The 12219-nt window shown below is 39.1% G+C and overlaps 1 protein-coding gene across 7 annotated transcripts in view; it reads right to left on the bottom strand.

Annotated features, from left to right (window-relative positions):
- polk (polymerase (DNA directed) kappa) overlaps positions 1-12219 on the bottom strand; it is a 142369-nt gene that overhangs the window by 12270 nt on the left and 117880 nt on the right. For all 7 annotated transcript variants that reach the window (XM_069937518.1, XM_069937479.1, XM_069937512.1 and 4 more), the window contains 3 exons: positions 9461-9493; positions 7149-7245; positions 6427-6598 (listed from right to left, as the gene is read on the bottom strand). In XM_069937518.1, the coding sequence (XP_069793619.1) occupies positions 6427-6598; positions 7149-7245; positions 9461-9493 (302 nt within the window). The remainder of the gene's footprint in view (positions 1-6426; positions 6599-7148; positions 7246-9460; positions 9494-12219) is intronic.

Raw genomic sequence — 12219 nt, 5'->3', positions numbered from 1 at the left:
CATCCTAAAGGGGGAAGGGAAAGAGCCTGAGGTCGTGGTTCACGTTGGTCCCAACGACATTGGTAGGAAGGAAGAAGTGGTCCTGCAAAACGAATATAAGGAGTAAAGCTCAGAAGAAGACCACTAAGGGTGTAATCTCCTGATTACTTTCTGTGCCATGTGATAGTGAGGGGAAAAATAGAGTCAGGTGGAGATTGAATGTGTGGCTGAAGGGGTGGAGCAAAAGACAGGGTTTTAAGTTCTTGGATCACTGGGACCATTTCTGGGGGAGATGGGACCTACACTGTAAGGATGGAATACATCTAAATCTCAGAGGTATTAGTTTCCAGGCAGGGGTGTTTGCTGGGCTTTAAACTAGTATGGTTGGGGACAAGGGTTCATGTCAGGGAGGATAACATGAACAGAGTCTTTAGGCAAAGAACAAAGGCTTTTTCACACAATCTGGAGATGACACTAAGCTAGGAGGGGTTGTGTGCACGGAAGAGGGGGTCAGGAAGCTCCAGTGTGATTTGGATAAATTGAGGGACTGGGCAGATACATGGCAAATGCACTACAATGTGGATAAATGTGAGGTTATCCACTTTGGTAATACAAACCGGAGGGCAGATTACTATTTGAATGGCAATAGATTAAGAGATGGGGAAATGCAGAGAGACCTAGGGTACTTGTACATCAGTCTCTGAAGGCAAGCATGCAGGTACAGCAGGCGGTTAAAAAGGCAAATGGTATGTTGGCCTTCATATCAAGAGGGTTTGAGTATAGGAACAAGGATACCTTACTGCAGCTGTACAGGGCCTTGGTGAGACCCCACCTGGAGTATTGTGTGCAGTTTTGGTCACCTTATCTAAGGAAGGATGTTCTTGCAATGGAGGGAGTGCAGAGGCGATTCACCAGGCTGATACCTGGAATGGCAGGAATGACTTATGAGGAAAGATTGCGCAAATTGGGATTGTACTCCCTGGAGTTTAGAAGATTGCGAGGGGATCTCATAGAGATGTATAAAATTCTGGCAGGACTGGACAGAGTGGATGCAGATGGGATGTTTCCAATGATGGGAAATCCAGAACCCGGGGCCATGGTTTGAGGATAATAGGCAAACCATTTAGGACCGAGATGAGGAGGAATTTCTTTACCCAGAGGGTGGTGAATCTGTGGAATTCATTGCCACAGAAGGCAGTAGAGGCAGGTTCATTAAATATATTTAAGAGGGAATTAGATCTATTTCTTCAGTATAAGGGTATTAAAGGTTACGGAGCGAAGGCGGGGACGGGGTACTGAACTTTAAGATCAGCCATGATCTCGTTGAATGGCGGAGCAGGCTCGAAGGGTCAAATGACCTACTCCTGCTCCTATCTTCTATGTTTCTATGCAACAGCAGCAGGTAATAAATAGTGGCCATAGTAATAATTGGATTGACACTTGGCGTTGTGATGTGATAGTAATTAGTTAGACGTGGTTGAAGGAGGGTTGTGACTGGCAGCTAAATATTCCGGGATTTTGCTGCTTTAGACGTGACAGAATTGGCGGGGTACGAGGGGGAGGTGTGGTGTTGCTTGTCAGGGAAGATATTACAGTGGTGCTGAGGCAGGATAGACTGGAGGACTCATCGCACGAGGCTCTGTGGGTTGAACTAAAAAATAAGAAAGGTGAGGCTACAAATATAGGGCCCCCAAAAGAGGATAGGGTACTAGAAGAGCAAATGTGCAGGGAAATAGCTGAGATGTGTAGTAGAAATAGGGTTGTGATTGTTAGGGATTTCAATTTTCCTAACATTGATTGAGAAACACAATCAGTGAGAGGGCAGGATGGCTTGGACTTGGTACAATGTGTTCAGGATTGCTTTTTACAGCAGTATGTTGAGGTGCCTACTAGAGGGGAGGCAATGTTAGATCTGTTGTTAGGGAACGGAATAGGGCAGGTGACAGAAGTGTGCATTGGTGAGAACTTTGAATCTAGTGATCATGGGTCCATTGGCTTCAACTTAAATATGGAAAGAGATAGGTCAGATCCAAGGTTGAAGGTCTTCGAGTGGGGGGGGAAGGCTAGATTTGAAGAAATGAGAAGGGATTTGCAGAAAATTATATGGGCTGATCTTTTTCTGGAAAGGATGCAGAGGAGATTTGGAGGGTATTTAAAGAAGAGATATTGAAAGTTCAGGATCTTTATGTGCCAGTCAGATCAAAAGGCAAGGCCAAAAGCTTAAGGGAAGCGTGGTTTTCTGGAAAAATAAGAAAGTTGGTTCAGGATAAGAGGGAGCATTTACTAAATTTAAGAAGCAAAAAAAAAAATGGATAAGATGCATGATTATTACATAGATTGCAGAAAAAACCTTAAGAAGAAAATCAGAAAGGCAAAAAGAAGGTATGAGGTGTCAATAGCTGATGAGGTAAAAGTGAATCCTAAGAGTTTTTACAGATATGTGAATAGTAAAAGGCAAGTTAAGGATAGAATAGGACCGCTGGAAAATGAGAGCGGTGAACTGTGCGAGGAACCGTATCAGATAGGGAGAGATATTAAATGATTTTTTTTCTCATCTGTATTCACGAAGGAAAAGGACATTGTGAGATAAGTGAGGCAAATGGCATAGTTATGGAAAAGATAGGGATTAGTAAAGAGAGGGTTTTGGATCTTATAGGATCAATAAAAGTGGATGTCTCCTGGTCCTGATGGGATTTTCCCCAGGACGTTAAGCGAGGTCAGGGAGCAAATAGCGGAGGCACTGTCAGTGATTTTTCAACAATAACTGGAAGAGATGGTTAGGGAGTTTTTATGGAGCAGTAAATTTTCAAGAGTAGCCTTGAATAAATTAACTTGGAAATATGACCTAGGGGGATTACGTTTACCACATTTTCAAAATTATTATGAAGCAGCCCAACTTAAATTTATTAGTTCATTGATGGATTTGGAACAGCCCCCTAGTTGGGCCAAAATTGAGATGGAAAATATTTTTGAATTTGAAATACATCAATTTTTGTTTAGATGGAATGTAAATTTGTTACAGCAACATAATGTGCCTATATTAAAGCATTTAATGAAGCTATGGACAAAGAAAAAGAAAATGATAGGTTCTAGTGGTGAATTGTCGGCCTTGACTCCATTGTATAATAATCAACTTATTTCTTTCTCAATACATAATCAAAGTTTATTATATTGGAGATTTAAAGGTGTGGAAAATTTGCGAGATTGTTTTAAAGAAGGTAAATTTTTATCTTTTGATCAGATGAGGGACGGTTATGGTATTGATAAGAATTATTTGTTTCTTTATTATCAAATTCGATCCTTGGTAAAGCATGTGTTTGGTAGATTTTACCTGAAATGACTAAATTTGAGACTTTTCTTATGAAGGTACCATAGAAGGGTTATATTTCAGGTATATATCAAATATTACAGGATGGCATAGATAAAAAGGGTTGGGATAAATTTAAAGGTAAATGGGAAGCGGAAATTGGTTTTATTTTTTCTGAGGATGAATGGTTAGATATTTGTTATGATAGTGTAACGAGACTGATAAATGCACATTATGCAATGATTAATTATAATTTTTTACATCAATTATACTTAACACCTGAAAAGCTAAAAATATATGGTTTTCATGAATCAGATTTGTTTTAGATGTGGTTACGCTGTTGGAACTTTTTTTCCCACACGGTTTGGTCATGTATGTAATCTTTTTGGAAGAAAGTACAATTGTTTCTGGAATACCTGTATAAGATTAAAATACCTTTAGATCTGACAGTATTTTTATTGGGTAGTTTGCAACCTCTGAAAGGTTTGGGATTAGATAAATTTCAACTTGCTTTTGTATATTTAGCATTATCTGTAGCAAAAAAATGTATTGCTAGTACGTGGAAAGATACAAATATGATTAATATTAATAGATGGCATAATGAGATGAAATATTGCTTAATAATGGAAAAAATCACATATGTTTTGCGTGATAACTATAGTTTTTTTATTAATAAGTGGTTGTTATATTCAGAATATTTACATTTTGATTTACATTGATTCAATCTTAATATGTATGCTTAATTTTTCTTTATTTTTTTTCTCTCTTTATGGCTCTCCTTAGGAGTTGGCTGAAAGGGGGGGGGGCGTTTCTTTTTTTCTTTTAGATATATATAAAATATATTGTTCATGTTTAGTTTATTGTTATATATGTTACTTATTATCTGTATTTTGAACGAATAAATAAAGTTTAAAAAAAAACAATAACTGGAAGAGGGTGTGATGCCGCAGGATTGGAGGGTTGCTAATGTAGCTCCATTGTTTAAAAAAGGTGTCGGCCAAGTAATTATAGGCCTGTAAGTTGGACTTCAGTGGTAGGGAAAGTTATGGAGGGTATTCTTAGAGATGGTGTGTATAAATATCTAGATAAGCAGGGATTGAATCGGAGCACCCAGCGTGGGTTTGTGAAGGGGAAGTCATGTTTGATGAACCTTGTTTTTTTCGAAGTGACAAGAAAGGTGGATGAAGGTAGGGCAGTTGATGTAGTCTTTCTGGATTTTAGCAAAGCTTCTGATAAGATTCCACATGAAAGGTTAATAAGGAAGGTTCAGTCACGAGGGATTAATAGGGAAATAGTAAGATGGGTTCAGAGATGCCTGGAAGATAGACAGAAGAGGGTCTTGGTGGACAACTGTCTGTCAGGATGGAAGCCTGTGACGAGCGGTGTGCCTCAAGGATCGGTGCTAGGTCCCCTGTTGTTCATAATTTACATTAATGATTTGGATGATAGGGTGGTTAACTGAGTAAGTAAATACGCAGATGATATGAAATTAGGAGGAGGTGGTGGATAGCGAGGAAGGTTTTCAGGGATTACAGAGAGATTTGGTTTGTCTGGAGAGTTGGGCTGAAAGATGGCAGATGGAATTTAATGTAGAGATGTGTGAGGTGCTTCATTTCGGTAAAAATAATCAAAATAGGACATATGTAGTAAAGGGGAGGATATTGGGGAATGCACAAGAACAAAGATCTTGGAGTTATGGTGCAGCGTTCCTTGAAGGTGGATTCCTATGTTGACAGGGTGATTAAGAAGGCATTTGGTATTCTGGCCTTCATAAATCATAGTATAGAGTATAGGAGCTGGGAAGTGATGCTGCGACTGTTTAAGATGTTGGTGAGGCCAGGTTTGGAGTATTGTGTTCATTTCTGGTCTCCAAATTATAGGAAGGATATAGATAAAGTGGAGAGGGAGCAGAGAAGATTTACAAGGATGTTGCCTGGCTTAAAATACCTAGAGTACAGAGAAAGATTGAAGAGGTTAGGACTTTATTCATTGGAATGTAGACGGTTGAGAGGGGATTTGATAGAGGTGTTGAAAAATTATGAAGGGAATAGATAGATTAGATGCAAGTGACTCTTCCCCCTGAGAGCAGGGGAGGTTGAAACAAGATGACACAAGTTGAGGGTAAGGGGGCAAAATTTTAGGAGAAACATTAGAGAATGCTTCTTCACTCAGAGAGTGATGGCTGAATGGAATAATCTTCCAGAGGAAATAGTTGAGGCAGAGTCAGGAAGCTGGATAAGAGGGGGTTGGAGGGTTATGGGCGGAGAATAGGCGGGGGGATCTAGCAGAGTTGTTTGAGTGAACTGGCGTGCCATAAACTGTTTTATGGTTAACAGCTGAAATCAGGTTACTGTATTATGTAACTTATGTTAGGTATATGAGCAGAAAACAATGATTTTTTTTCCTCGTCACTATCCAATACAATGAACAATTCCTTTGATTGTATTGCTTTCATGACCGATAAAGCAGAATGGGTTAAAATGCATTCGACAAGTAACTCATTGCTGAATTATTTATAATCACAAGTTTCCTTCGGCTGTGCCCTTTGGGTTCTGATTAAGTTATCGTTATCAGTTTATCTTTTCTTTCTGCAGATGCTGAATATCTTACATTTTCAATAGTTGGTGTACAATTTAGATTTATACAATTCTTATTTGTTCTGTGTTTCCATTCAGTCTATAACATAGCTAAGCTAAATGAAACAATCTCCTGTGCACTTCACTCCCTTACATTAAGGAAGAACAAGTTGGAAATGAAAATGCTTGGAACCCAACACAAAAGGCAAAGGGTTTTATAATGATGACAGGGTTACATTTGTCACCTCTTCAAAGTGACCTAAAAGAGAATCCAGTCAAAATGATTGGCAAATGGCTATTGAAATAAACAATTATTGATATGATACTACAGTAAACATCCTGAAATCTGGACTGCTCAAGTATCAGGTCAGTCTGAATATTTGGATTTTTCCGTATTCTCGGGCAGTACATCTGTGGTGCTTACGCAATACATGCCCACAATGTGTATGCACAAAAGCTGAGAGTTTTCGAGAAGTCTAGATTTTTGGGTGGTCCGGATTTCTGGCATCTGGATTTTCGGACTTTTACTGTCTATATCTATATTCAGAGATTCTTATACATTACCCATAAGTCTGAGTCTCAGTGGCTGAGGATGCATGTTATCAATCTCAGTCTTTAGTATCTCAGATGCAACAGCATAAAGTTCTTCTTCCTTAGAAATAGCTGATGGAACTGTGCATGCTCTGGTCTTCACTTCAAAGTTTATACTCTTCAATTTTAGAGTTACAGTCCTCCCCTAAAATTTAGAAGAACTATTTTACAAAGATCTTGAAAATTTTTAATACAATGAACACCAGCTTTATGTAGCTTTAATTATGTTTGGGAATCACATCATAAAACTTTTAAACTCTATGATGCTAAGAGCCACCAAAAAAATTGGTTTGTAGCTGTGTGCTACTCGAAAGAAACACACGCGAGTGCAGTCAGATTAAGCTCTGTGTTTTATTAGGGGCTCAGGCCAAACTTATACCTCTCATGTTCCCGCCATTTCCCCCTTTTTTACTGACACAATGACCTGCATAACAAAAGCAGGTTTCCCGCAGGCGGGTACCCTCTTGCATGACAATCCCTTCTTCCCCGCACGCTGTCCTTGTCTGTTGGCCGTGCAGCAGGGCCAGAGCCATTTTGGGGTCACTGGCCCTTAAGCTCCCCTTGCCGTTCGTCTGCTGGTTCGCTTGCTAGGGACAGTGCTGCTGCGCGGTCTGCTGGCTTTTAGGTGCACTTGCCACCCAGAGCGCCGGTTTGATTGCTGTGGCGGCGGGCGGCAAAAAAGGGAAAAGCTGTACCCTTAGTCCTTCCTTGCGGAGATCTTCCTCAAGATCACGACAAAGTTCACGGCATAAGCTGTACTGCTCCGATGCTTTACTGATTTCACCAAATGTCCTAAAATTCAAAAATAAATTCTGCTTCAGAGGTTCTAAAGTCAGAAAATATACCATGGAAATCACTTGGTGACAGAAAATGCTTTAACACTATAGCTCGGAAGTCCTATGTGCAAAATGCATGCTAAAGCTACACTAGTTTTGTCTGAGACTGCGTAGGGAAGATTCAAGGGAAGAAAGAACAGATATTCCAATAAATAAGAGGTGTGAAGTTTCTTGCAGACTGAAATCATCAAATACAAACTATTATTTATTTATTTAGACATAACAGCACAGTAACAGGCCTTTTCGGCCCATTTGTCTGTGCTGCCCAATTACATCCAATTGACCTTCAACCCCCAGCACTTTTACAAGGATGAGAGGAAATCTGAGCCCCAGGTAAAACCCAAGCAGACACTGGGAGAATGTACAAAATCCTTACAGACAGTGCAGGATTCAAACCCCGAACCTGATTGCTGGCGCTGTAAGAGCGTTATACTATGCTACCCGGTTAGGTCCAAAATGAAACAGGTACATCCACAGATACTCAGTGACTCTGAATGGATTCTCTTTTCCTTCCCTCTTTTGTAAGAGGTGCTAGGTAACACTAATGGTGACTCTTTTTCTACCTTGCAGCAGGCAAAAGGTAATTTTGTGTAATATTACGTCCTGTACTATTACATGACAATAAAGGAATCTTGAATCGTTATGACTTCTCACAGTGGTGTAAGTTCTCAGTGACTATTCTCTGTGGAAAAATTAGTTTCATGCAATGGAATTGATTTAGGGCAGATTTTCCCCTTGTGTCAAGGGTGGGATTTTGGGGTATGTGCAGTGCATGTCCCCAAGGCCGATTATATCATGCAATCAAAAGTGGGCACAGAGATGACAATATCTGGACCTTTCTTAAAGAATTTTCTGTTGGATTTCTCAGCTTAGATAGTGCTGAACTTGCGCCAGTGCTCGTTCCTATTCACAAAGACAGTGCTTCACTCCAGTATTGCAGCAACAACATCAATCTCGTGTTCCTCCACGCACAAGGGCACGACACATGCAAAGAACTTTAAAAGGATTCATTAAAGGCACAAACGTACACAAGATTGCTCATCCGATGTTTCCTGATTTTAAAAAAAACACCATTACACAGCACCAGTGAATTTCTAGTAAAATACACCTTGCACACTTTTGCAAACATATAATGTGAGACATATTGTGCTGCTCCAGACTTCCACTGAAATGAAGATTCACTTGTTCTGGTTTGAAATGTGTTCATGGATTACAGAACATCACTGATGGTACCATTGGACAGGAGAATTCCTCCTTTTTATCCATAACCACAAGGTTGTTTGAAGATTTTCACATGATTTTTCACCATAGAATTTCAGGCTTACCTCTGCCACAAGATGGCTCAAATTTTTCAATCAAAAGCAAAAGTCACTCTGAAAAGCAAAATCTTGGATTGTGAAAAATCCTCCTTCTCAATGTGCCCTTAATATTTGACCATTTTGTCACCTTACACACCAATCCTCCAAAGATCACTGCCGGGTGCATCAAGAAAAGCCAGAATTTCTTATATTCAAACAGAAGCAAAACCTAAATAATCCCAATAAGACACTATTAAAATCTCTTCCAATTTGCCTCGGCAGCTGAAAAGAAAATGTTTATCCCTGAGATGACCTATAAATTATAATTAATGTCAATGTTCCTTAATTTCACCTCTTCAGTACTGCTCACTTGGTCACCAAATTCAACTTCAAGGCTTTTGATGATTTATTAAGCACTAGGTCTCATCAAACTAACTGTCACCAACATTATGAACTGTCCAAGCTTTGCTTTTTGCCTATGGATCTTCATCTCCCAACACAATGAACTGAAAATCTTCATTATTATGAATCCTGGTGACCTATTTCCACAACTTTTTCCAGCCCCAAAATTACAGCTGTTGTGATTCATGATTCGGCCTTTTCACCCTCACCAAAAGGCCTTCAGCCATCTTCACCCTCTCCTCCTCTTTTCAAGTTGTATGCTTTTTACATCTTATCATACATTTTAGAACATGCTTCTCAGCATTTACCTTCGCTTGTTCCACTACTTTCTGAAACATTTCAGTTACGATATAAAGGTTAAGTATTGCAATCTGAGTTTTCATGAAATAGGCTCTAACAAAGAGTTAAGCAACAAGAACTATACAGAGCAACATCTCCACAAACAGATATAAAATATAGAAAAGGTCTCACCTTTCTGTGCTCATACTTTTCCGATCACCATCTCTAAAACAACAAGGCACGTCATTGTTAATATTATTATTCTATCTAAATGTGTAGCGCTAACACATGGAGATGTTTTAAAAATGAAGCCTGAATTTCTCTTCAAACTGTGATAACTTTATTAATATTAATATTCATCTGGTCTTTTAAGGAAACATCACTTTTGCATTTAAATTTATCTTATTATTGATCTCTATAATTTATGAAATTATCTATTTGAGGACAAAGAAAGACATTGGTTATTGAAGATTAGAAACAAAGGTAAAAACTTCTTAGCCATATTGTTCTTACTTTCTAGCACTGGAGACCATTCACTGGGGGAGCGGAATACTACAAGAAAGTCTGCAGGTCCTGGCGCCAAGTGCCACGCTGGAGAAATTCTGGAGTGGTCATGCAGCATCCACAGGGAATAAAGGGTAACCAACGTTTCAGGTCTGGGCTCTTTGTGGTTATGAAAAGATCTATTCAGATATTTAGGAGTAAAACACCAAGTCTGCAGACACTGATTGAAATTAAAAACACGACGCAGGAGGATCTCAGCAGGTCAAACAGTGTATTTCATGCAGCAAAGATGAAGATACATGACCAATGCTTTGGGCTTGAGGAAGGGCTGAAGCTGCTAAGTTTCACCAGCATTGTGTTGTTAAATTCAGATATTTAGCCAGATCAGAAGCTGTAAGCCTGCTCCTGAAGACAGTAATGCCTGTGCGGTACATGTCACCTTCTCAGTTAATTGATGATCCAAACCATGCTGCAGAACAAAGTACAGGCATTAAGTGGATGACTGCTCTGCATAATGATTCTCTGAGATTGGTGCCAACTCAAAAAGGGTCAAACACCAGCATCATGGGATCTGCCTGTGTGATGCATTCCGACAAACATCAATGATGTGCTTCAAGGTTCAAAACATTCACTTTGTACATTCCGAGTCCTGCGAGAATAGACTCCACTGGTCGTTGCAATATGGTTATTTCAATTTCATTCCCAAGATGATACATCATAAAGTATCAAAAGTCCAGATATCGCTCTTATTTAAAATGTTTAAATTTGACCAGCAAACGTTAATTTAAAAAGTCTCCCCAACTGAAATACTGGCAGCTTTGCACATAGTAATGAAAAAATGGACTCTTAATCCAAAGTCCTGCCACACCCATGTCCCAAGTGCACTCCCGTTAAATTTTAATTTACTTTCTAGGTGGTGTTCTTATTTAGTTCAAACATTATCATTCTTTTCATTTGCATTATGCTCTGTTCAATATATTTCAGAATCGAAGTTAAAATGTGTGATTACCAATCCATTGAAAGTTGCAATTGATTGGATCATTTCGAAAAAGGTCTTGTGACAGTTGAACTTACAAAAATATGTCAAGTTAAAAGGACCAGGTCCAAAATCTTAATTTCTACAACTAAACTTATTGCTCCACTAGATGGCCAGAAAGGCCATGAACATTCACATAATTCCTCTGATCAATCACTGCCAAATCTTTCATGCAGCAGGCATTTGGGTAAAAACATTTATAATTTAGACAAGATTCAAAATAAAAGTGAATGTCATATTCATTCTCTCTCACAACAAACCTCAACAAAAGCGTGATCCCTTTCCTCCAAGATTCTTTAATTTGATGCATTCCACTTGTTTGTTCCTTATTTAAATATTTCCATTTACTTTCCTTCTATTCTGGCCACAAGTAACTTTCTTTGTTAGATGATCTTCATATACTACCCTCATGGTTATCAACACTAGATTTTTTTTTTTGTCTTCCTCTGATATTTCTCCTGAATAATCAACCACTTCTCATCATTCCTACTTGGTCTTGCTTTATTCCTGTCAATACGTTTGTGTTTCAAGATTTTGACAAAATATTTCAGTTTCCACATGGATGGCAAGAAGAATCTTAATTAGCCACTATCCTTGACCTTATGGCAACCAATGAACTGTCCAATTGTTTGTGAGTTCCAGATGAGCAAGGGGATTTAACTAATGACAAAAGACACATTAATTGGGGACACACATGGCAGAAAGAAATTAAGTGTGAAGTAATGCACATTGTAAAACAAAATGATGAGGCAGATAAATGGTCCTCACATTCCCATCCCTTTGAACAACTTCCTTTCTTTCGGCACTTTTCCATGCAACTGCAGGAGATACAATACTCCTCTTCCCTTCCCAACATCAAGTGACTCAAACGGTCAGGTGAAGCACAATTCATTTGCACTTTTTCCAACCTGATGCACCAGCTTCAATATTCACAATGTGGTTTCTTTTCCACTGGAGAAAACAAACAATATATTGAGTGACAGGTATGTAGAACATCATTGTTCTTGATGTTGGGAGACACTGAGATTCCTGTTACCTCCATACCACTCTGACCCATCTCACTGTGGCCTCCGGCACTGTTTAGCAAGACTCAACAAAAGAATAGGAACTCATCTTCCATCTTGACATATTGCAGTCTTCCAGAATCATCCATCAGAATTGACCATTTCTGCTACTGGTTTATCCATGTGACATTAGCGTAGTTTCTTCTCTTCATTAGCATAGCCTGACCTACATTTTTCATTATTCTCATGTTCCTTTATTTGTATTCTCACTCTATATCTGAACCCATTAATTCACTGACCAGGTAATGTCTACAACATCCCCATAGCTGCTCTGACATCATCCCAACACAGATATTCCTTTTCTCCTATCCGTTCCCTCACCTTTGTTGCAATTTACAACCAACTTT

The sequence above is a fragment of the Narcine bancroftii genome, chromosome 1 (genome assembly GCF_036971445.1).
Source record: "Narcine bancroftii isolate sNarBan1 chromosome 1, sNarBan1.hap1, whole genome shotgun sequence".
In the NCBI taxonomy this organism is placed as follows: Eukaryota; Metazoa; Chordata; class Chondrichthyes; order Torpediniformes; family Narcinidae; genus Narcine; species Narcine bancroftii.
Note: the sequence above shows the minus strand (reverse complement) of the source record. Positions and strands in the feature narration are given on the sequence as shown.